Here is a 26799-nt window from a genome sequence, read left to right on the forward strand (position 1 = left end):
AACTTATATTTAGGAAAATTTAATTGTCACCTATCATTTTTTTCAGTAGTTCTGTATTGTGATTACTGTTATAGCCAAATAATATTAATGAATCAGTATTTTCAATAATTGTGAATGACACATTTATTGAAAGAAATATTTTGGTTTGAGTTTTTGTTATTCTCTTGCTGGTAAGTGTACACAGTTTATGGCAAAAACTAAAAATAAGTAAATAAATAAAATGTTAAAATAAATACTGTTAAGAGTCCAGATGTTGGGCCAGCTGGTGGTATAGTGATGAAGGCACCTGGACCCCACATAGCATTTGAATCCTGGACCCAGTGGCTTGAACAATATGCTGGTTACATGTACATGTGTGCCCAAAACTCCAAAGGAGTGAGAAATGGAAGAGAAAGGATTGTGGCCTAACCATGCCCCATGCAGGGGGGTGCTTCCTCACTTTCTCTCTCTTTCTCACTATCTCTTTCTGGTGAGCACTCATGTCCTTTGGCAAATTAAAAAAAAAATAAAAGTGAAAAATATTTTTTAACTTTATGATTACATTTTACTAGTAATCATTTAAAATTGAAATTTTTATGAAATGTTAAGTATTTACTTTGTTTTAAAATTGCCAGAGGATGTGTGTGCATGCTTGCCAGAGAGAGAGAGAAAGAGTGAGAGAGAAGAAAAAGCAAACCTAAATAAGCTGTAATCATGTTGCAATTCCTTCTCCTCTGTTTCTCCATCCCCTACGGATTTTTTGGGCACACACATGCACATGTACCCAGCATATTTTCAAGCTGGTGTGGGTGGTGGTGGGGGCTGGTATATGAATTGCGGTTGGCCATGTGGGATCCTGACTCCCCTAATCACTAATAAGGCTAGCCCAGGCATTTACTTTTTTTTTTTTTTTTTGGAGAGATTTTCACTGTAGGGTGCGTGCGCTCGCCAGACAGACAGAGAGAGACATAGAGACAGAAAGTGAGAAATCACCCCCCAGGGGGGATGGTCATGCCGCAATCCCTTCTCCTCCATTCTCCTCTCGGGATCTTGGGCACGCACGCACACGCGCCCGGCGTAAGTTTTAAGCCACCGGGTCCGGGACATGAACCGCGGTCGACTACGTGGGAATCCAGCGACATAGCCATTACGCCAACTGCTGGTTCCCGCCCAGGCATTTACTTTTAAATTTGAGTCTTTGGATTATTTTTTCTAGTCTGTTTAGCATTTTTTTTTTTTTTTAGAGGTTTTTGTTATAGAGCACGTGCACTCGCCAGACAGACAGAGACAGAGAGATAGAAAGCGAGAAATCACCCCCCAGGGGGGATGGCCACGGCGCAATCCCTTCTCCTCCATTTTCCTCTCGGGATCTTGGGCACGCACACATGCGCCCAGCATGAGTTTAAGCCACCGGGTTCGGGACTTGAACCACGGTCGACCATGTGGGAGTCCAGCAACATAGCCATTACGCTAACTGCTGGTCCCTAGTCTGTTTAGCTTTTGAAACTGCTTTCACAGTAAAAGATTTCTTAGTGCTTCTCTCTATTAGTTTCTGTGGCAACGATACTAGTTCCTGTTTAATTAATTCCCTTTAGGAATTCAGTTCATGAAATATTTTTGTCTCATAAATATTTTAATAGTTTTCAATGTTAAAATATCAAAAATATTGTAATGATTTTGTGCTACGCTTAGGTTGGGCATGTGCCTTTATGTTTTCTTCCATTTAGTCCTCTGCTACTCCATTTGTTGCAGAGTATCAATCATGACATTAAAAAAATGGAACCATATAAATGAGATCAAATTTTTTTTTCTGTAGTCTATCTACAGATAGATATAGTTCATTGAGAATTTAGATGGTTTATAATAGCTAATTGAAAATCATTCAGGATACTCACTTTTTAAAAAATCCGCTCATTCCTAGTTTAGAAGAAGAATGTGAATCTTCTCTTTGCACATCTGCATTAAGAGCCAGGAATCTAGAGCTGTCCCAAGACATGAAAAAGATGACAGCTGTGTTTGAGAAGCTGCAGACTTATGTTGCTCTTCTTGCCTTGCCAAGTAAGTGTGTTTGTTGCTCTTGGTTCAACTTGAAAGACTTACAAGTACTAGAACCTGGAAAAGGGAGGTATTTACCTTGCTAGAGTGAGAGGAGAATAGGATCTAGAGTCAGAAAAACTTGAATCAAAGTCCTCCAGCTCCTTATGTATTTATAACCTGGGGTAAAACATTTTACTTCTCTGCACCTATGAAATGGAGTTAGATGTGATTATGACCAACCGTGGTTGGAGTCCCGAGTCCCGGGAGCAGCTTGCTTTCTCACTTTCTCACTCTATTCCTCCCTCCCTCCCTTTCTGGTCAAATTAAAATAAATGAATAAATAAAGTTAAATAAAATAATTCTAAAAAAAAAAATTACGCTGTTTTACCCAGGTCATAAATTAAATTAAATTGAGGTAGTAAAATATCAGGCATCAAACATGTATTGAATGTTAATTCCCCATTTCTCCTTCCTCTTTTTTCAAATGTACAGGGACAAATCATAAAAACCTATAACAACTTTCTAATATATAGCATAGGGGAGGGGAACTTTAGTAAAAATGTCATTTGTTTCCTTTGAAAAAAGTAATCTCAGCTAACTGAATGGATCTCAGTTTAAATGCTATTTTTAAGAATACTATGATTTTCTGTGATTTGTTTTTGTTTTTATTTTTTTAAACAGTTTATTGTTACGTAATTTATATACCATATAGTTTACCAATTTAAAGGGTCCAACCCAGTAGTTTTTAGCATAGTTATAGGTATATGCATCATCATTACAATCAATTTTAGGACACTTTCATCACCTTAAGAAAAAATCCTGTGTACTTTAACTGTCACCCTTCTGTTTCCCTGTTCCTCCACTCCCTACCCCTAAGCAATGTTCTGTCTGTATTTTTGCCTATTCTAGACATTTGGTATGAATGAAATCACATAATAGGTAGGCTTTTGTGATCCCTTTCTTTCACTAAGTATACCTTTTAAAAGTTTATTTCTTCCATGAGAGGGAGACAGAGAGGGGCAGACAGAGAGAGGGGCAGGCAGACAGGCACCCCTAGCAGGGTCCTAATGCTGCAATCCTGCACTCACCTCCAGGATCCAGCCCCAGCCAGCCCACATCATGGGCACACACTCACACATACCCAGCATGTACATGGAGACCTTAGGATGTGAACCCAGGACCTTCCTGTATGGCTTCAGCACCGTTGAGCTTTGCATTACAGATGTATCACCGTTGTTCTGGTCAGCGTAATTTTTTTTTTTAGAATTATTTTATTTAACTTTATTTATTCATTTATTTTAATTTGACCAGAAAGGGAGGGAGGGAGGAATAGAGTGAGAAAGTGAGAAAGCAAGCTGCTCCTGGGACTCGGAACTCCAACCACGGTTGGTCATGTGGGAGTGCAGCACCCTTAACCACCACACCACCTGCTGGCCCCAGCATAATGTTTTTAAGAAGTCGTTGCATGTATCCAGTACTTCATTCCTTTTTTTATTGCAGGATAATTTTCCATGATGGACATACTACATTTTGCTTATCTTCCTGTTAAGTAATAGACATTTGGGGGTTTTTGTACCTTCTGGCTAATATGAATAATGATGCTGTAGACATTTGTGTACAGGTCTTCATGTGCACATGTCTTTTAATTTTTGGGGGGTATATAGTAAGGAAAGAATTGCTGGGTCTTATGGTAACTCTATGCTTAACTATTTGGGTAACTCTCAGACTGTTTTCCAAAGGTTTGTACCATTTTACCTACCTTCTATAGCAGTGTATGAGGGGTCTAACTTCTCCACCTCCTCACTAACACTTATTATCTGACTTTTATTTTAGCCATTCTAATAAGTATGAAATTGTATCTCATTGTGGTTTTGATTTGCATTTCCATGATGGGTGATGATGTCAAACATGTTTTCGTGTGCTTATTGGTCATTTGTTTTCTATCTTCTTTGGAGAAATGGTTATATTGACCATTTTTAATTTTTCAGTTGGGTCATCTTTTTATTATTGAGTTGTAAGAATTCTTTATATATTTTGGATACAAGTCCCTTATTGGATATATGATTTGCCGTGTTTTTTCTACTACTTTGTAGGTTTTTTTTTTTTACTTTCTTGATAGTGTTTTTTGAAAAATAAAGGTTTTTAATTGAAGAAGTATAATTTTCTGTTCTTCTGTTGCTTATGCTTTTGGTGTCATATATAAATACCATGGTCAAATCTGAGGTTATGAAGACTTGCCCCCCTATATTTTCTTCTGAGAGTTTTGTAATTAGAGCTCTTACATTTAGATTTTTTGATCCATTTTGAGTTAATTTTTATATATGGTTTAAGGTACCAACTTCATCTTTTGTATGTGTCTACCCAGTTGTCTTAACACTTTTTCTTGAAAGACAATTTTTTCCTTATTGAATAATCTTGGTATGCTTGTCAAGAATCAGTTAACCATAGATGTTTGGATTTACTTTTGGACTTTCAGTTCTATTTCATTGCACTGTATGTCTGTCCTATGCCAGTACCACAATGTCTTGATGGCTGTTGCTTTGTAGTAAGTTTTGACATCAGGAATTATGAGTTCTATTTTGTCCTTCTTTGAAGAAGAAGATCTGTTTAACCAATTGTTTTGGTTATTCAGGGTCTTTTTAATTTCATATGAAGTTTAGAATCAGCTTGTCTTTTTCTACAAAGAAGTCAGCGGAGATTCTGATAGGGATTGGATTGCCTATAGCATCATTATTTATAAGAGCCAAAAAGTGGAAACAACCTAAATGTTATTACCAGATGGGCTGATAAATGAAAGGTAGTTTGTCTGTACAATGGAATATTAGTCTGTAATTAAAAAGGAATGAAGTACTGGATACATACTTAGGTGAATCTTAAAAACTAATCTGTGGATTAGTTTGGGGAAGGTTGTGGATTGAATTGTGTCGCCTAAAAACATATATGGAGTTCTGAGTTCTAGTACCTGTGTATAACCTTATTTAGAAACAGTCTCTGCAGTTGATGAGGTTGTACTAGATTAGGATGAGCACTAAATCAGTGACTGACATTTGTATAAGGGAAGACAGATTTGGAGACACAGGGGAAAAGGCCTTGTGAAGACAGCCAGGGGTTGGTGTTATGCTGCTACAAGCTAAGGAACTCCTGGGGCTAACAAGCTGGAGAAGGCAGTGCAGATCCCCCCTCCTTGCCCCACAACCTTTGGGGTAGTATTGTAGTGCTAATACCTTCATTTTGGACTCCTGGCCTCCAGAACTGTGAGGTAATAAATTTGTGTTGTTTTAAGCCACCTCACTTGTGGTATTTAGTTGCGGCCGCCTAAGGAAACTTAAGAGTGTATTGTCATCTTAACAGTGTTAAGCCTTCTAATCCATGAATGTGGTATGTTTTTTCATTTTTGTAGATCTTCTTTAATTTCTTTTTTTGTGTGTGTGCGGAGAGGTTTTAGCTATACGGCGCGTATGCTCGCCAGAAAGACAGAGAGAGACAGAGAGACAGAGAGACAGAAAGCGAGAGAAAAATCACACCCTGGGGGGATGACACACCGCAATCCCTTCTCCTCCATTCTCCTCTCGGGATCTTGGGCACGCATGCACACGTGCCCGGCGTGAGTTTAAGCCACCGGGCCTGGGACTCCAACTGCAGTCAACTATGTGGGAGTTCAGCGACATAGCCATTACACTAACTGCTGGTCCCCTTTAATTTCTTTAAACACAATTTTGTATTTTCAGAGCATCAGTTTTGTACTCCAGCGTTGGTCCTCAGAGGGTTCATTCAGCCTTGGGTTTATATAGTCTTGCTGGGATGACTGTGGTTTTGGCAGGATATTCCTTCACAGTCTCCTTCCTTCACAGCCAGGTTTAAGCTCCACTGATTGCTGGTGGATTCTCTCTTATTTTCAGAATGCCTTGGGAATAAATTGTCCTCAGATTCAATCAAATAAATTTGGGATCCTCTATAGGAATAATAATAGACTTAGCATATATGTGGCAGGTATGGTTTCTGAGATCAGTGTTTGAGAAATTTTTTTTAATATAAAATTTAGGGGACCAGCAGGTGGCGTAGTGATTAAGGTGCTGGACACTCCCACATAGCCAACCATGGTTCAGGTCCAGACCTGGTGGCTTGCTTTCTCACTTTGTCTCTGTGTGTATCTCTCCTTGGTCAAATTAAAATAAATGAATGAATAAATAAAACTAAATAAAATTAAATAAATCATTCTTTAAAAAAAAATTTTAAATATAAATTTTTTCCCCTTAAGTTTAGTTTTTCATGAGCTTGAGAGACAGAATCAACTGGAGAAAAAGACAGGTACCCTTGACAGGGTCTTGTCATACCACAGTCCCCTTCTCCCGAGGCCCTGTAGCCAGTTAGGACCATGTGTATCTGGCGTGTTTCTGGTCACCTAGGATCTGAACCCATGGCTGGGCATGTGGCTTCCAGCAATACAGAGCAGCACAATACTGCCTGTGCCATGGTAGCTATTGTTCTGATCCCATAAGTCTTCACTATTACTTTATCTGGTTCTCTTTGGTAAATCAACCAGCCAGTAATTTAGCTAACACCCCTTTTGAATCTATCAGTTTGCTTTTAATTGCTTTCACCACAAGCTCCATTTTTTTGAGAGCACCTTTAGGTCTAAAGTTCTCCATATTCTGTTGCAAATGAAGTCAGTTCTTTTGAGAAGAGAGTCTCAGCTCTTGTTTTAAGGTTTGCTTCTCTCCTGGGCTAAATCTCTTAGCCATGATTCTGGTGTTGGAGATAGGACAGTGGCCATACTGTTCCTGAGTGTACCCACTTGTTAGGAGCCAAGTACTCGGTGGAGGGTGCAGGGCAGCGGCCCTAGGTATCCATGGTATGCCTCTTTTGGTGTGGAACTCCTGTTGTGAGCTTGGACAGTGGTGATCATGGTGCCCATATTATCAGCAGTGCCATGCCCCAGGTAGAGCCTCCACTCCAGAAGTAGGAGCTGGATGAGAGAAGGGAACCCTCCCCACTTTTCAGTTGCAATTACCTGGAACTCAGTCTCAGCAACAGGCAAGCTGAGAAATCGGGGCTTCCAGCTAGGATTTGGAAGAGAGGGAATCCTTTGTTCCTGGCTGTATAGGACCTGTTGAGAGTGGGATTTCCATCCTTAACTGATGGGAGGAGGGAGGAAATCTTGGTTCAGAGACCATAGACTTTTGCTATCTTTTTTTTTAAACATTTACTGTGGGTTATATACACTTACCAGAGAGACAGCGAGTGTGTGTGTGTGTGTGTGTGTGGGGGGGGGGGGGGTTGGTGAGAAAGCACTTACCAGGGGAGATGGTAATGCCACAATCTCATCTCTTCCACTCGTTCTCTTTGGATTTTGGACACATGCACACAAGTGCCCAGCATGTTTTTCAAGCTGCTAGATCCGGGACTCAATTCAAGCAGTTGCCCATGTGGGATCAGTCACCTTAAACACCACACCACTGGCTGGCCCTAATTCTTGATATTCTTAAAGAATTGTTAATAGATTTTCTGGAGTAGATATTTGTTATCTGTATGACCCTAGAACCATGTCCCATGGCTTTAAGTGGTTATTTTTCTGTGATTTTCACCAGTTTTGCTGGGGAGCAGATCTGTAGGGCTCTTCATGCTTTCATGCAAGAAATATAACTCTGAGATGTTCTGCAAATAATGTGTAAGGAATAAAAATAGAGAAATGTGTTACATGGTAACAGTATGAAAATCATAAAGACTTTTATTTCAGAAAGAATTGTGAAAGATCTAATTCTGCTTAGCAATTTAATTTTGGTTCTTAACCATTAAAATATTTATTATGAACATGGGAGATATATTCAATTAGATGTGTCTGTTTATCACCATTATACCTGAATGTATTTGCAAAGATCTTAGAAGCCTTTATTTCTAATGTCTTACAAATTGTCTTCATTCTCTGTCTTCCCAAAAGTAGAGGGAGATGGTGGGCAGGACAATTTTTCAAGAAAATGTTTAGGTTTGTGATTTTGGTTTCATAGGTACAGAGCCCGATGGACTCCTTCGAACAAACTACAGTTCTGTCTTAACAAATGTTGGTGCTGCTCTGCATGGATTTCATGATGTCATGAAAGGTGAGCCTTGAAGAAGAACATAAGTAAGCTTAAAACCTCCATTCCACTTTCTTAGCTCTGCCTGAATGAGACTTAAACAAATACTGCCAAGGGTAATAGACCTCAGATAAAGGCTTAGTAGCATTTGGCTTACACTGAAGTGCACAGCTCACTGCCTTCTGCTATTCCCATCTGCCTCGTTTCTGAAGGTAAACAAAATGCTCAAGAGAAATCCTTGTGCACAGCACTTCAGGCTAAAATACATGATACTGACTTAAGGCAGTTGTATAGATTTTACCAAACCAGACATGCTATTCAAAGGCAGTTAGTAAAATATTTTGCCCTTGTTGGAGCCCAAGCATGCAGGAATTTGAGGATCAAAATTTAAAATCCCCAGAAAGAATACACTAACTTTCTACCATCTTGTGTGTTTTTATGTTTAAATGCCTTTTCAAGTCCTATCTTGTTCTGTACATCCTGAAGAAACAAGGGTCTGTTTTTAAATTTTGGTCAGTTTTCGATTGCCTTGGTATTCCTTAGAATATAGTCTGCTGAAGGGCAGAGGGAGATCTTCTAAAGTGTTTCAGATGCTTTTTAACATGTGATTTTGAGTCCTGACTAATATACGTTTTGCATTGCTTCTACAGTTTCCCCCCTTTCTTTTCCTTTTAGAAACTGTTGGGAGAGGGGAAGGTGGGGTCAGGATAATTATGAAGGCTAGTTGAATAGCCCAGGTGCCTCGATGATTCACTGTGGTGTGTAGTTCATGATGAATGACCAGTTACTAATTTCACAGGAAATAGTTTTTTAAGACTTCAAGTTGTGTCGAGTAACATGTGTAAGAGGGGTACATTTGGAGCCTTTTCAAAGGTTGGCACATAACCTACAGCACTGGTATTCATTAGTCTCAGCAGTATTACCAAGCATACCTTTACCATTTCAGTCTGGAGAATCAGCCTTCCTATTTCAATTATAAGGAACTTTAATTAATTAATTAATTATTTTTTGGGGAGAGGTTTTTACTATAGGGTGCACACACTTGCCAGAAAGACAGAGAGACAGAAAGTGAGAAGTCACCCCCCAGGGTGGATGGCCATGCCTCGATCTCTTCTCCTCCATTCTCTTCTCGGGATCTTGGGCACACATGCACATGCACCCGGCGTGAGTTTAAGCCACCAGATCTGGGACTCGAACTGCGGTCGACTGCATGGGAGTCCAGCAACATAGCCATTATGCCAACTGCTGGTCCCATAAGGAACTTTAAAAGTCACTGTATTTTTGGATCTAACTCTGGTTTCAGAAATCACATCTCAGATAGGCAATCTGGGTAGTAGTTGACAATTTTCATCTTCAACCCTACAGAAATAAATTTGGTCTATAGAAAGCCCAGGGACAGGGGACCAGCAGGTGGCATGGTAGTTAAGACACTGGACCACGGTTCAAGTCCTGACCTGGCAGCTTGCTTTCTCACTTTCTCTCTCTCTCTGGTTAAATGAAAATAAATGAATGGCTAAATAAAATTAAATAATTCTTAAAAAAAAAAAAAAGAAAGAAATTCTAGGGACAATACTTTTTTCACTTTTTTCCTTTGTAGCTTTTGGTTTGAGGAACCAAGACTGTGAGCTGTAGTCCTCCATTCCAGAACTTTATTTAACTTAGAACTAGGTCATTAAAAGCACAAATAGCAACAGGGTTTTTGTTTTGTTTTGTTTTATTTATTTATTTATTTTTTAATTCCTGTGTTAATATTGTTATTTGTTTCTGCTGCTGGTTTCTCCAGAATTTCGAAATAGGAGTTGCTAGGCCCCTGGAGGTTAGCTCTCCATTTGAAGTGGTCTTATAGTACAATTATATAAAAATATCTTGATTTTGGGGGGACCAGAAGATTGCGTAATGGTTATGTTGCTGAACTCTCACATAGTCAACGATGGTTTGAGTTCTGGATTTGGCAGTTTAAAACTCAGGCCAGGTGCATCTGTGTGCATGCCCAAAATTCTGAGAGGAGAATGGAAGAGAAGGGGTCATGGCGTAGCTATCCCCCCTTGGGAAGGGTGATTTTTCTCTGTCTCTCTGGCAAGCATATGCACTCTTTAAAAAAAAAAAATCTTTTTTTTTTTTTTTTTTAGTATTTACATATTCATTTATTAACTCTTGGTTAATTAAGTACACTTTTACAGCTTTTCCTCTTAAATCTTTGGCAATTACAGATCTTTATGCCATCATTGTAGTTTTACATTTTCCAGAAGGTCATACAATTAGAATTCACACCATACATATTTTATTCAGATTTACTCTTTCACTAATCAATATGCACTTTAGATTTGTTTGTCTTTTTATTAATTTATTGCTTCTCTTTATCTTTTTTTAAAATAAAAATCTTGATTTTATTTATATATATATTTTTAAGACATTTAATTTTATTTATTCAGTCATCTATTTTAATTTGACCAGAGAGAGACAGAGAGAAAGTAGGAAAGAAAGCCACCAGGCTCAAACTGTGGTCGGCCATATGGGAGTGTCTTGCGCCTTAACATCACACCACCTGCTAGTCCCCTGTTTTGTTTTTTAGATTTTTGCTGTAGGGTGTGTGTACTCACTGGAAAGAAACAGAAAGTGAGAAATCATCCTGTGTTGGGGATAGCCATGCCACAATCCACTCTCCTCTCAGGACTTTGGGGATACGTGCACATGCACTGGACATGGTTTCCAAGCTGCTTTATCTGGGACTTGAATCGTGGAGTCAGTCATGTGGGAACCAGCACCTTAACCACCATACCACTCGCCGGCCCTACATTGCTCTTTTAATTCATCTGTACCAGACAAAGTTTTCTGAAGATGCTTTTGTTCATACATTATGTAAGATCAAGAGGATGCCGAGTGGTCCAAATGAAGAAATGTTTCTGTCATTATTTGTCGTGAACTGATAGAGATTACATGAGAGTCAGAGGCCTCTTAAGCCCATTTCGTGCCTCTGTTTGTTTTTGTCCTTGATAACAAATGTAAAGAAAAACTACTGGGAAACATGAAGAATGGTTGGCAAGTGGATTATGGGGTCATGTTGCTAGACTTACAGTTCGAATTTGTCTTACCTGGCTTGGAAGTAAGACAACAGATAAGAATCATATCTTTCTCATGAAAACTCCAAACGAGCATTAACTCATATTAACAGAAGAAACTTTGTTTTTAAGAAAACTTTTATTTCAAATCTCTTTCCTTCCTGCTTTGCCCTGAATCATTGCTTGATCTAATTTGTTTAAATAAATAAATAAATAAATGATGAGGGGAGAGAAGGAAAGAGAAAAAGAGGGAGGAAAGGTAGCTTGTTGGAAGGCTAGTTTCAGTATAAAAAAGAGAAACATTTATAAAAATGTGTATCCTACATGAAATTAAAATGCAAGTGAATCTTTTAAAAAGTGATATTCTAAGAATTTTTTCATTTTGGGGTCTTAAGTCTAAAGCAGGTAGACTCATAAAAGATATAAAAGAAAAAACTTAGTCTAGGTCACATGATTCCTTTGTACTTTATAGAGTTATTTGATGTCAAGGAGCACCCTAGATAATTAAAATGTTTGAACTAGGGTCCAGCAGGTGGCATAGTGGTTAAAGTGCTGGACTCCCATGTGATCAACTGCAGTTTGAGTCCTGAACCTGGCAGCTTGAAAGTCACATGGGGCGTGTATATGCGTGCCTGAATTGCCAGGAGGAGAAAGGAGGAAAAGGGATTGTGATGTGGCCATGCCCCTGGGGTTGATTTCTCACTTTCTGTCTCTCTGTCTTTCTCTGTTTCTGAAGGGAGCACATATACATATGTATATACTAATTAAATAATTGCTTAGTTTTAAAATTTTGGTGAAGATAATCTTATTCATAGAACATAGTACTTTTGTCTTAAAATATCATGATTGTATTAGATTAAATCTCAAATACCATTTTTGTCCAAATAGTCTGATTTCTCTCTTGTTTTAAAAAAATAACTATTGGGACCAGCAGTTAGCGAAATGGCTATGTCGCTGGACTCCCACGTAGTTGACCGTGGTTTGAGTCCTGGACCCGGTGGCTTAAACTCACACCGGGCACGTGTGCATGCATGCCCAAGATCCCGAGAGGAGAATGGAGGAGAAGGGATTGCGGCATGGCTATCCCCCCTGGGGGGTGATTTCTTGCTTTCTAGCTCTCTGTCTCTGTCTGTCTGGTGAGCGCACGCGCCCTATAGCAAAAACCTCTCCAAAAAAAAGAAAAAAAAAACGAATTTTATTTCTTTTCCTTCTTTTTCTTTCGTCTTCTTTGTCCTTTTTTCTATAGGGCATGTGTGCTTACCAGGGAGAGAAAGTGAGAAAGGGAAAGTGAGAAAGCAAGCTGCTAGATCTGGGACTTGAATTGTGGTTGGCCATGTGTGAGTGTAGTGCCTTAACCAGCATGCCACCTGCTGGCCCCTGATTTCCTCTATTAATTATTTATAGTCTAAATCAACTAAATGGTTCAATTCTAGAAAAATGGTTTTGAAATTCTTTCCATACATACCTACTATAAAAATTAATGTTCATATTTTATGATTTATTTTTAGCTTTGTTGTTGATGATAATTAGTGCTCTTTAGCTGAAATATTCTAAAAAATTCAATGGACACTATATTGTAAACACTGTTATTTAAAAATATTATTATTTCTTGTAAATCAATGTTGTCTTAATAATTTTCCCACTTCATGGTACTAGCAGATAGTGTAATGGTTATGTTGCTGGACTCTCATGTAGTTGACTGTGGTTCTAGTTCCAGACCTGGCGGCTTAAACTCATGCCGGGCACATGTACATGTGTGTCCAAGATCCCAAGAGGAGAATAGAGGAGAAGGGATTGTGGTGTGGTCATCTCCCCGGGGGGTGACTTCTCGCTTTCTGTCTCTGTCTTTCTGGTGAGTGCACACGCCCTATAGAAAAACCTCTCAAGAAAAAAATAATAATAGTTTCCCCCCTTCCACATATTTTCAGGACAAAAGCAGTATGCCTCTTAGAGACCCAGATAACTCCAAAGCTTAGTTGTTTGGCTAGGCTCACCAATTGCAATTTCTTTTACCGTCTTATATTGAAGTCTTTTTTTTTATGCTTCTCTATTTATAGGCCTTTGTTGTAAATATTCTTTTTTTTTTGGAGAGGTTTTCGCTATAAGGCTCATGTGCTCGCCAGCCAGCCAGACAGAGACAGAGAGATAGAAAGTGAGAAATCACCCCCCAGGGGGGATGGTCATGCCGCAGTCCCTTCTCCTCCATTCTCCTCGGGATCTTGAGCATGCACGCACACGCGCCGGGCATGAGTTTTAAGCCCCCGGGTCCCGGACACGAACCGCGGTCGACTACGTGGAGTCCAGCAACATTGCCATTATGCTAACTGCTGGTTCCCATGTTGTAATATTCTTGAGTAGGAGGGAATAGCGCATGAAACCAGACTCAGTATCCAGTCTTTATTTGGCTGTGCAGAGATTTCTCATGGTTAGAAATGGGTGTGTACTAGCAGACTAGTAGCCAAGATCCAACAAAGATTGTGGGATATTGTTTCTCTGTTGACCATTCTATTCCAAGTTCATGGGTTACTATACAAGTACAAGATTATTTATTTATTTATTTATTTATTTATTTATTTATTTGGAGAGTTTTTTTTTTTTTGCTATAGGGTGTGTTTGCTCGCCAGACAGACAGAGAGAGACATAGAGACAAAGCGAGATATCACCCCCCGGGGGGATGGTCACACCGCAATCCCTTCTTCTCCATTCTCCTCTCGGAATCTTGGGCACGCACGCACATGGAGTTTTAAGCCACCGGGTCCAGGACTCGAACTGCGGTCGACTACGTGGGAGTCCAGCGACATAGTCATTACGCTAACTGCTGGTTCCCAAGATAATTTCTCATTGATACCCACTTAACTATCACAACTATGGGCTTTTTTTTTTTTTTTTGAGAGAGATTTTTTGCTATAGAGTACAAGTGTTCACCAGAGAGACAGAGAGAGACAGAAAGTGGGAAATCACCCCCACCTGAGGAAATGGCCACACTTTAGTCCCTTCTCCTCTGTTGTCTTGAAGTTTTGGGCTTGCATATAAATGTGTCCAGCATGAGTTTCAAGCTGCTGGATCTGGGACCTGAACTGTGATTGGCCATGTGGAAGTCCAGTGCCTTAACCACTACGCCACCTGCTGGCCCCAGTAGCTTTGCTTTTTGTTTTTTTTTGAGAGGTTTTTTTGCTATAGGGCACGTGCGCTCGCCAGACAGACAGAGAGAGACATAGAGACAGAAAGCGAGAAATCACCCCCCAGGGGGGATGGTCACACCGCAGTCCCTTCTCCTCCATTCTCCTCTCGGGATCCTGGGCACACACGCCTACGTGCCCGGCGTGAGTTTTACCGGGTCCGGGACGTGAACTGTGGTTGACTATGTGGGAGTCCAGCGACATAGCCATTACGCTAACTGCTGGTTCCCGGTTTTGTTTGTTTTTTAAAAGAGCTTTTTGTCTTGGGGCATGTGCTGGGGTGGGGTGAGGTGAGGTGGTTGACAGAGACAGGGAAAGTGAGAAATTACCTCCCAAGGGGGAACAGCCACGCTATAGTCCTTTCTCCATTCTCCTCCCCAGATCTTAGTCTTGCACACACACACACACCCAGCATGATTTTTTAACCGCTTCTGAGACTGGGACTCATACTATGGTCAGCCATGTGGGAGTCCAGTGACAACTGTTATGCCATCTTCCTGGCCCCCACAATGGTAGTTATTTACTTATTTATTTTTTGGAGAGATTTTTGGTATAGGGCACGTGCACTTGCCAGAAAGACAGAGAGAGACAGAAAGCGAGAAATAACCCCCCAGGGGAGATGGCCATGCCACAATCCCTTCTCCTCCATTCTCCTTTCAGGATCTTGGGCATGCACACACACATGCCTGGCATGAGTTTAAGCCACTGGGCCCGGGACTCGAACCGTGGTCAACTACATGGGAGTCCAGTGACATAGCCGTTACGCCAACTGCTGGTCCCCAGAACAGTAGTTTTTAACTGGTAAATACTAGTCAGGGTCATTTACCCAATGCAAGAATAAAGGTTAATACTCAAGTGAGGAAGAATTAAACCCACACACTGGTAGCTGTAGTAAATACAGAGTGAAGATGGTTTTAAGAAACCCTTAGTTCTCTCTGGTCTATGCATGTAGATTTATGACCTAACTGATAGCATAATCTTGATACTTGGGACCATTCTTTGTCAAATTTTTAAAATAAAATTTTAAGAGTTGGGGCTGGTCCTGTAGCCTGGAAGTGGTTAAAGGAACTGGATCCCACATGGCTTGAAAGACACTCTGGACAGGGGCCGACAGATGGCATAGTGGTTATGGTGCTGGACTCCCACATGTTCAATCGTGGTTCAAGTTCTAAACCTGGCTGCTTGAAAATTATGCCAGGTGCATGTGTGTAAAATCCCAGGAGGAAAATGGAGAAAAGATCGCATGTGACTATCCCCCAGGGGTGGGGGGCATTTCACTTTTCCTTTCACTGTCTCTCTCTCTTTCTCTGGCAAGCGCAGGTACCCTGTAGAAAAAACATTAAAAAAAAAGAGAGAGAAAGAAAAGAAGAACACTTTGGACGTTATTTTGGTAGTTTATAATAATAAACTACCCCAACAGGGTGGAGAAATGGAGGAAAAGGAATTGTGTTGTGACAGTACCCCATCAGGGGGTGCTTTCTCCTCTTCCTTGTTCTGTTTCTCTTTCTATCTGGTGAACACACATGTCCTTGGCCAACTAAAACAATTTTGTAAAAGTACATATGAAAAGTGAACAGGTTGTTATCTATAGGAAAGGAGGTCTTCAAAAAGTTCGTAGAAATGTATATTATGAAAAAACTGTGCATAGATTTTAATTTTTTTGTATCTGAGTTAACTCATATTTAATTCAATTTTCCCACAGACATTAAGTACCCTCCTATGTAGAGAATAATGAGTTTTCATTTGATTGCCTTTCTAGATATTTCCAAGCATTATAGTCAGAAAGCAACAATAGAGCATGAACTTCCAACAGCAACACAGAAACTAGTAACAACTAATGACTGTATCCTATCATCAGTAGTGGCATTAACAAATGGAGCAGGAAAGGTAATTTTTCTCTAACTTATATTGCTATCAAATTCAGTTCTTAAATGCTCCTTTTTCTTGAATGACATAAAATTGATTTATAAAAGGATTTTGGAATTGAGAGCTTTTTTTTTTTGTAAACTGCAGTTGTCTCCCTTTTCCCTCTTATTTTAAAAAAATGTAATAGTGACTGCTTAGCATTTGTAACTAGTGGATGAATCACTCACTGTTTCTGTTTTAATCTAATATTGATGGTTTAAATATTCTTAGTGGTCTCAGTGTAGATCCTTGTATATATTAAAGTCTGTTACATAGATCATTGGGAAGAAACAGAAAAGGAAAAAAAAAAAGCAACACAACCTCCATTAATAAATAATTTGGGTTTCTCAGCTCCTGTATTTTTTCCCCCGACACTTTAATAATGCTGCTTCTGGGGACCAGCAGATGACATAATGATTATATCACTGAACTCACATGTAGTTGACTACGGTTCAAGACCCAGACCCAGCAACTTAAAATTCATGCTGGGTGCATGTGCATGCATGCCCACCCAATATCCTGAGAGGAGAATAGAGAAGAAGGGATGGCAGCATGTCCACCCCCCTGGGGGGTGATTTCTTGCTTTCTGTATCTCTGGCAAGTGCATGCACTCTATAGCAAAAATCTCTCATAAATAAATAAATAGATAGATAGATAGATAGTAATGCTTCCTCTGATTCTGTGTCTCAGATATTTTATAGTGCTTCAACATATTTTTTTTTCATTGAACCCTTAATATTAGAGAATGGTCTTTTGGATCATGAAGAACTTAATTGTTATTATAAACTACCAAAATAATAATAATATTATAAATTGCCAGAATGCAATTTCTTTAAAAATTCTTCAAACATGGATATTCTGGTTTTGGCACAAGTCATATTCTCAGTGTGTGTTTGTCATCAGCACCTTTAATGATTAAAATTTCTTTGAAACTCCCCTGCACATAAAACCAAAGGACTACATTCAGCACTATCTTAGCCCATTTTTTTCAGCAGACTCAGCCTAATTTCTCAAGGACATTCTATATCCATGTCCATCTACCATTCTTTTTCTCATAGCGTGACCATAAGAGAAACAAACTTCCCTCAAGTGGTTGCTAAATTTTGGGGCAATAATTAAAATACATTCTCTTTAGGTTCAGTCAGCACAAAGATCTGTACTATGGGACTGCCAAGTCAGAAGACCATCCCACCGGCCCCTTTTTATGCTCTTTTGTCTGTGTCATGCCAGAAGCTTTCTGAAGAGAATTCTAACTTTGAGTTTTAAAAAATTCTGGAAAAAGAGAACGTTGGCATTTTACAGGAGTTTCTGCTTTTGTTACCTTTTATGAGAACTCCAAAATATTAAATACCTTTATATTTTATGTTTTCATTGAGCCCTTAATATTAAATAATGATCACTTAAATCATTAGGCACTTAATTATGATTATAAACTGACCAGAGTACAGTTTCTTTGGAAATTCTTTGGACTTTTTAGTCTGTTTTAGCTTTGCTTTGCTTAAAGCCTTAAAATGATATCTCACATAAAGTTAATTAGTTTTCAGTAGGTTTTTTTTTTTTTTTTTTTGCCAGAGGGTGCACATGAGAGAGCCACAGAGAGTGAGATAGAGATAGAGACAGAGAAGAAACAGAACCTCCCCCCTCCCCCCTGAGGTATGGCTACTTCATAATCCCTTCTCCTTATTTCTCTATCTCATCAGGATTTGGGGCACACATACCCAGTGTGTTTTTCAAGCTACTGGGGCTGGGATTCAAACCGCAGTTGGCTGTGTGGGATCTGACTTTTTATGCACAGAGCCTAATAGCTGCTATGCTGTAGGGTTGGCCCACATGCTGGAATTTTCATAAATAATTTTTAACTAAAATTAAGTGTTTGAACTCATGTTAGTGGTGGCAGTTTAGTAATTAATGTGATTTAATTAAGCTGAATTTTACAGTTAGTAATTTTTCAAAAACCAGTAGGAAAGTATAGCATATCCATATCATAGTTTGGAAGATAAATGATTATTAGAGAAAAAAAATAGATCTCACCATTTACTGTCATGATCTAAATGTAAACACTAAGTATATCCATGTCATTCACAAAGAGTATATGACACATGATTTATGGAATCTTATTTCATTATGTACTACCTAACAAATTGTATTTGACATAGTAAAAACTTAATGAAAATTGGAAAAAATAACCTTTTCCCCCACTGGTGACTGATTTTGAGCCATTGTGCCAAGGAAGAATGTTTTATAAGTCACTTTCATTTATTTATCAAAATAGAATGCTCTTTAATGTATCTAAAACCTTAATTTTTCTGGCTAAGACATTTGGCTGGACATTTCTGTTCATTTCAGGTAGTATTAGAGATTCAAAAACCATCTCTCTGCAAATTACACTAATGGAAGATTGTGCTTGCTTATATAGACTTAATGAGTGATAAATCTATAAATGATAAGCATCAACTAAAGCTGTAGTTTTTTTTTCCGTGTAAAATTCACAAATTGAGACTCCAGAATTAAATTTAGGTAGGACTTACATGTTCAAGATGCTTATATCGTGGCTTTTGTTGGAATACGAAATAGCCGAAGCTAAGATATTGGGTCATCAGAAAAGTCATGTATTTTTGCATAGAAGAACATAGAAATATACATCATGACTTTGCCAATGACCCAATTCAAATGGAATGGTCCAACCACGGTAGTAAACAGGTAGCACCATGGCTTGGGAGGATAGAGGCAGCATGGGAGGCCTAGGTTCAATTCCTAGGCCTGTGTAAACACACTGCATGTGGTTGTGTATGTTTGTTATCCTAATTAATTGAGAGGCTAGGGGCCAGAGGACCAATGACATGGAGGGACTGTGTCAGAAAGTTCCTGGACTGGCTCCATGGCATTGTGGTTAAGGCACCTGGATCCCAGATGGCCAACCCTGCAGTTTGAGTCTCAGACAAGGTGGCTTGAGAAACATACTGGGCACATATGCATGCATGCCCAAAATCCTTAAAAAGAGAAACAGAGAAGGGATTGCAGTATGACCATGCTTCACAGTGGAGGGGAGGATTTTTTTCTTTTCTTTTCTTTTTTTTTTTTTTTTCCTTTTGCTCGCTCTGTAACAAGTACATGTGCCCTCTGGCAAGTTAAAAAAAAGTTAGAGAAAAAGAAAAAAGGATTCTCTTCCCCCTCTCCCTTTTTCCTCTCATAAAGGAAAAAAATACATATGGAATGTTAAAATCTAAACATGGATATTTTGAGAACAGTGGCAGAAATTAATGAGGTAAATAGCTCATGAAAGTTACCTACAGAGTAAATCAAACCAATCTTGGTTTTCAGAAAGAAAAGAAATTGCCTAGAGTAGGACATGTCAGAAATTCTCAATATTTATAGTGGTGTCCTGTTTTTACTATAAATTGCTATCTAGGTATTCTCTTCAAATAAATAGATGTAGGCTTTTAGACAGGTGTCAAAATTTCATTTCCGTTTTTAGCATCTTTAAACTTTGCTCTGAAAGCTATTAGATTTATGTTTTAGATATTGGAAAACAAAATCTGTCTTCTTGTCACACTGTTTAGATTGCGTCTTTCTTCAGCAACAATGTAGACTACTTCATTGCTTCACTGAGCTACGGCCCTAAGGCAGCAAGTGGATTCATTAGTCCTCTTTCAGCAGAATGCATGCTGCAGTACAAGAAAAAAGCTGCTGCCTATATCAAGGCTTTGAGAAAGGTTTGTGAGCTGCTAAAATGTAAATCAGAGGGGAAGTCACAAATTGTTCCACAGAGTGGCAAGAGTTTTTCCACACTTCTTACTGTTTTACACAGTTTTGGGGTGGGTGTTGTGAGAAAGAGGTGGTGACAGAGACCCAGACCCTACCCGATAAACAGCTTAGTGTGTCTTCACAGGCCATGATGGACTCATGTCCCAGTGCCTGTAGAGCACCTGGGTTGAGGTAACCAACCAGTCAGTAAAGATCAAACTTTAGAAAATCCTAAACTTGTCGAAGCAGAAAAAAAATTGAAACATGTTTATAATTTTTTTCAGAATATGCTATATTGAGAAATACATAATCATAAAAAAGTCAGAAAACACAGCAGTACATTAGGAAGAAAATTATTATAGTCATCCCAGATCCTACTACCCAAATGTATCTCTTCTTAAGTTTGCTAGGGAATCTACATACACTATATCCACATACACTATTGAAAGCAAAATATGTGTAGGTACACATATGATCTTGTATGTGTTTTACAATCTTTTTTAAAATTCATTGTGTATATGTTTATATTTATGTTGAAAATACAGAAACGTAATATATATAAATTGCCATCATTTTAATGCCTCTAGAGTATTTTATTCTGTAAAGCTGTGCTTATTTAACAAATTTCTTACTGATGGGTATTTAGATTGCTTATTTTACACTGTTACATGCAGTGCTATAGTGGGTATACTTGCCTATGGAACTGTGCATTTTCTCATTTTTCTCTTCATGTCTTTAAAACTTTTAATTAACACATTCTTGGGGGCCAGCAGGTGTGGAGGCTGGAGGCAGCTAGATCCCACATAGCCAACTGAGCAGTTCGAATTCTGGACCCTGTGGCTTGAAAGCACACTGGATGCATGTACAAGCATGTACATGCCCAAAATCTCAAGAGAATGGAGGAGGAAGGATTGTGGCATGGCCAGTCCTCTGGGAGGGGTGGATTTCTCACTTTGTCTCTTTCTGACTCTGGCGAGTGTACATTCCCTATAGCAAAAAATTTTTTAAAACCCAAAAAGCCCCACATTCTTAAATTAGAACATTATAGATAAGTTATTTTAAAATTTGCTGTAGGGCACATGTGCTCGCCAGAAAGTGAGAAAGCAAGTCACCATGTCTGAGACTTGAACTGCAGTCGGCCGTGTGGGAGTCCAATACCTTAACTACCACACCTCTATTGGCCCATTATAGATAAATTATAATCCCTAATTCTATCTCTTCTCCAGAGGTAACCACAGTTATCAGTTTGGTGGTAAGCTTGCAGGCTCTTGGAACATTTATATGCATCTATGTAAACCCATAAACAATATATAGAAATTTCTTTCCTCCTTCCCTTTCTCCTTCTGTCCCTCTCTTCTTCCTATTCTCCTTCCCTCTCTTCCTTCCTTTTTTGTTAATCTAAATGCATGTTTTATTGTGCCTTTTTTTTTTCATTTAAAATTTGTTTTAGTGATCTGTCTATATCATTATATGTGCTCACATTCATTTTATTAATAAATATAACGTAGAATTCTATTTCATGAATGTTCCATGCCTCTTTAGGTTTGCCTTAATTAGTGGGTATTTAAGTTGATTTCTTTTTTTTTTTTTAACCATTTAATACTGCAATGGATGACTTTCTAACTGTCTCCTTGGGCACATGAGAAATACTGACAGGTAGAATATTCTGAGCCATGTAGTTTGTACATGTTATGTTTTTAAATTATTTTTTAATTTAACTTTATTTACCTTATTTATTTATTTCAATTTAACCAGAGAGGGACAGAGAGAAACAGAAAAAGTGAGAAAACAAGCCACCAGGTCTGGGACCCGAACCACAGTTGGCCATGTGGGAGTCTAGCGCCCTTCACCACCACACCACCTGCTAGCATACATGCTAAGTTTTAATAGTTAACTACCAAATTGCCCTAGAAATTTATAGGGATACTTATCTCCCTGTAATTGTCAAGTTGTTTTAATAATATCTTTAAGATTAAATACCCCAAAAGGAATTGCCGGTCCAGAGTTTGCGACTGTCTCAATTTTTGGCATATTTTTATAGACTGTACTTAAGGGAATTACCTCTTTATAGCTTATCAACCATAGAAATATAAATTAAGCCCATACATTTCATCTTTGTCAATCTCAGAGGGGAGAGGTTTCTTACTGTTATTTTAATTTGCATGTCTTTGCTTATTAATGAGGTAGAACATCCTTTCATGGTTCTTTCATTCTTATTTTATTCTATCAATTCTCTTTTCAGGTCTTTTACCTATTTTTATGCTCCTAATTAGATTCAAAAGAGACCCCTCTTTATTAAGGATTCTAATCTGGTGTTTATGTGGGAAGTATTTTCCGCCTAGTTTGCTGTAGTGTATTTTCAAAACAGAAGTTTTAATTTCTGTATCATCAAACAGCTCTTATTATTTATGGTTGTGATTCTCAGCCAGGAACATTTTCCAAAGTTATAGAAATATTCACCCATTTATTTTCTTTAAGTGTTTTTATGATCTAAATTTTTAGATTTAGATCTTTATTTTAGAATATATTCTGACGTAAGATATAAAAGAAGGGTCTAAATAGTTATTTTTGTAATTAATTAAATAGTTGTCGTGGTACTGTTTTTCCAATCTATCCTTTCTCCATTGACTCAGAAGTGCAGTTTGTCACACAATGCATTTTTCTGTGTGCTTTTATCTGTTTCTGATTTTCTCCTCTATCCTTCTTCTGTCTATTTCTGTGCAAGTCCATATGGTTTCAGTTAGTATAGACGAGTCAGTATGATAAATTCTTCAGCATTTTTATTTGGTTAAAAAATTGGTTTTTCTTCACATGTCTGTGTTGCCTTACATCTGAATTTATTATCACAGCTCCACTTAACATTCTTATTTGGGGTTTGGATTGGGTGGAGGGGAGGGGTGACACAGTATTTTTCCCTTAATTCTTAATGACGTTTTCCCTAGCCCCTTCTGGAGTCTGTGCCTTATGAAGAAGCATTGGCAAACCGTCGGGTCCTTCTTAGCTCTACTGAAAGTCGAGAAGGCCTTGCACAGCAGGTATGACACCTGGAAAATCATGGAAATTGTTAAAGTGCAGAAATGTTAAGTTTCCTGGAGAGGGTTTTTAAGATACATAAGTGATTCAAAAGACTGCATATGTAAACATGTAAAATTAATTGTTTAATACTAAAAAGCACCATAAGCATAATTTGTTGAAAAATGTATTGATACTATGAATAGGTCATGATTACATTGATGTTGCAGTTGGCACTAAAGTAATATCAACACACTTTGGCCATGACGATTAATTCATTTTTAGGCACTAGATTTAAATGTTTATAATAATAAGACAAAAAAACGGGGGAAAGGGCTAGAGACCCAGTGAGTTTTTTCCTTTCCTTTCTTTTCTTTATTTTTTTTATTCGCCAGAGCATGAGTGTACCTGCTGGAGAGAGAGAGGGAAAATGAGAAAGCATTCCTCATGGGGATGGTCATACCACATTCTTTCTCCTCCATTTCTCCCTCTTTTGGGGATTCTGGGCACACACACACGTGCCTGGATTGTTTTTCAAGCTGCCAGATCTGGGACTTGATCACACAGTGGGCCATGTTGGATGCCTTAACCACAATGCCACTGGTTGGCCTAAGCTTTTTCATTTTTAAAATGAGCAGGCATGAAAATTTTCTAGTATTTGGTTGGTTAGTTGATATTCGAGGGTGAATAGGAGTGGAAGGTAGTCTTTTTCATAAATTGGTACAGTCTGACACTAATTTAACTTTTGTCAGATATTTATTCACTTTGGTATCTGGCTTGCTTTTAGTTTGAGAAATATTCATTTTAAATGGAGATCAAATAAATTCACCTGAGACAATATTTTGTCTATGCTGACCTTACTTTCTTTGGGAACGTTACTTACCTTTTTAACATTAATGCTCTAGGATATTAGAACTAAAAATTTGGGACCAGCAGTTAGCGTAATGGCTATGTCAGTGGACTCCCATGTAGTCAACCGTGGTTCACGTCCTGGACTCCCACATGGCTGACCAGGGTTCAAGTCCTGAATCTGGCGACTTTAAGCTCATGCCAGGCACTGTGCGTGTGTGCCCAAAATTCCAAGAGGAGAACGGAGGAGCGGGGATTATGGTGTGGCCATCCCCATGGGGGCTTTTTTTTTGTTCCCTACTCTCACTGAGGAGTGCAAGATCGCTCTGGAAAAGAAAAAAGAAAAAAAAAAAGTAATAAGCATCACACATAAATTTTTTTTTTTTTTTAATATGAAGTAAGATTCAAAGAAACTAACTTTTACTCAAAGTAGCTAGTAAGCTGCAGAACTGACCTCAAAGATAATGCTTTCTTCACTCTGCTACTGACCAGCTGAGAGTTAATGTGATAAATGCTCTAGGCCTCTCTGACTGCCTATCTGAAAGTGAGGATAATACCTACCTTTCAGGGACTCCTTAGGAATAACTGAGCCAGTGGGAGGCAGTGTGATATAGCAAAAAGATCCAGTTTTGTGAGCCAGAGGGCTGGAATTCCACATCTTAGCTTTGCCACTTGATAGCATAACAGGTGGTCTAATGCTGGAGCAGTGGTTCTCCTCTGAGAGAGAACAGTTGGAAGACTGTTAGGCGGTATCAGTGGCATGATGAGAGGAAGGTGTGTGGCACTCGTTTAATTCTGCTAGGTGGTAAAGCATTTGGAATTCACTGTAAGTTTGCTGTTGTTTTCATGCAGTTTCCTAGTTTTTATTTGCTCTGAGGACTGGTTTAACTTCTTGTTAAAGTATAACATACTAACAGCAAAGTATACATTAATGTGTATGCTAGTGAACTTTCACAAGTGAACACACGGATGTAGCCAGCAGCTAGATTTTAAAAGAAAAATAAATTCTCTATGTATACCTTTTAAAAAAATTAGTAAGACCCTAGAAATTTTTCTCATGCCCCTTTCCAGTTACTACCTTACTCTCTCCCAAAGATAACCATTATTCTGTATTCTAACACCAGAAATGAGTTTTCTTGCCTGATATTGAACTTTTTATTAGATGCAATTATGGAATATATACTCTTTCAGATCTAGCCTTCCTCTTTTGTTGAGAACTGTAAGACTGAATTACTTCACAGATATGACTCCCTTTGTATCAAATGATGAATGATTTAAATTGCTTTCCTTTGATAATTAGTGATATTGATCATAGTTTTATGTTTGTAGTCTCGATCAGATCTTCAGTTGTTGATGTTAGGTTTTTTTTGTTGTTGTTTTTTTTTTGTTTTTTGCCTGTTTCTCTATTGGGTTGTCTATTTCTTATTAATTTGCAAAAAATGCTATGTTCTAGGTATTAGATCTCTGTTTCTCTGTTAGATACATGCATTACATATTATTCTTTCGCTCTTTGGCTCTCTCTTTCACTCTGTTAATGTCTTTTGATGACTAGAGTTGTTGGTATTTTTTTTTTTAACTGTAGTTCAGTTTTTCAGCTGTGATTGTGCTTTTTGTATTCTGTTTAATAAATCTCTCTCTGTTTTGGGGTCAAGCTTTATTATTTTAACCTCCGTGAGGTAGTTTTGGTTTACATTCTGCAAAGTAGTTTTTATGGTCACTAAGTTGTTCATGTCATTTTCTAAGATATAGAACTCTATAATATTTTTTAAGGTTCACCAGAGTTTGGAAAAGATTTCTAAATTGGAGCAGGAAAAAGAGCATTGGATGTTGGAAGCACAGTTAGCCAAAATCAAGCTAGAGAAAGAAAACCAGCGGATTGCAGATAAGCTGAAGAGTACAAGTAGTGGGCAGTTGGCTGGGCTGGCCCAGGAAAGTGCTGCCTCGTTGAATGCTTCTGGCCAGGATGAAGCCTCAAGCAAGGCCACTCCGGAGCCCATTCAGAGCACCAGTCTGGTAAGTGTCTTCTTGGTTGTCCCGGGTTTCCTTTTTTCTTTTTTCAAGTTTTTTTTTTCTTTCTTCCATGGGTAAGAGAAACAGACAGACATGTACCCCTTACGGGGTCTTTTCTTTTTTTCTTTCTTCTGTGAATAAGAGAGACAGACATAGACCCCCTATAGGATCCTCATGCTATGTTCCACCCCAAGCCTCAGTCAGCCCTTTATCTTGGTCATACACATGCCCCGTGCATTCAGAGAGATCTCTAGATACAAACCTGGAACCTTCTGCTGTGGGTTGGCCTTCCATAGTGCACAGTGTTGTGTTATACTGCGCTACCACTTGGCCCAGGTTTTCTTTTTATAATGCTACTTTTTAAGACTCCAACCTTATATTCAGTGTTGATTGTCTTAGTTCATTCAGGCTACTATAAAAGAATAGCTTAAACTAAGCAGCTTGTAAATACCAGAAATTTATTCCTCACAGTTATAGAGGCCAGGAAGTCTAAGTTCAAAGCATCCTCCAATTTGGTGTCTGGTGAGGATCTGTTTCCTGGTTCATAGACAGTAGCCTTCTTATGGAGTTCTTATATGGTGGGGGGAGCAATGGAGCTCTCTGGGGTTTCTTTCTTTCTTTTTTTTTTTTTGAGAAGTTTTTGCTATAGGGCGCGTGCACTCACCAGACAGGCAGAGAGAGACAGAAAGTGAGAAATCACCCCCTAGGGGGGATGGCCACGCCGCAATCCCTTCTCCTCCGTACTCCTCTTGGGATCTTGGGCACGCACACACACGCGCCCAGCGTGAGTTTTAAGCCACCAGGTCCGGGACGTGAACCGTGGTCGACTAAATGGGAGTCCAGCGAGATAGCCATTACGCTAACTGCTGGTCCCTCTGGGGTTTCTTTTAAGGGTACTAATCCTATAAGGTCACATCTTCCATCAACTTGGGAATTAGGATTCTAATATAT

At 38.7% G+C, this 26799-nt stretch overlaps 1 protein-coding gene across 4 annotated transcripts in view; it reads left to right on the forward strand.

The window, feature by feature from the left end:
• The window catches only part of PPP1R21 (protein phosphatase 1 regulatory subunit 21), a 74679-nt gene that overhangs the window by 32822 nt on the left and 15058 nt on the right, over positions 1–26799 (forward strand). For all 4 annotated transcript variants that reach the window (XM_027775962.1, XM_006159006.3, XM_006159005.3 and 1 more), the window contains 6 exons: positions 1901–2037; positions 8022–8114; positions 16088–16215; positions 19794–19946; positions 22920–23012; positions 25609–25851. In XM_027775962.1, coding sequence (XP_027631763.1) covers positions 1901–2037; positions 8022–8114; positions 16088–16215; positions 19794–19946; positions 22920–23012; positions 25609–25851 — 847 coding nt within the window. The remainder of the gene's footprint in view (positions 1–1900; positions 2038–8021; positions 8115–16087; positions 16216–19793; positions 19947–22919; positions 23013–25608; positions 25852–26799) is intronic.

Source organism: Tupaia chinensis, unplaced genomic scaffold, assembly GCF_000334495.1.
Source record: "Tupaia chinensis unplaced genomic scaffold, TupChi_1.0 Scaffold000622_1, whole genome shotgun sequence".
In the NCBI taxonomy this organism is placed as follows: Eukaryota; Metazoa; Chordata; class Mammalia; order Scandentia; family Tupaiidae; genus Tupaia; species Tupaia belangeri.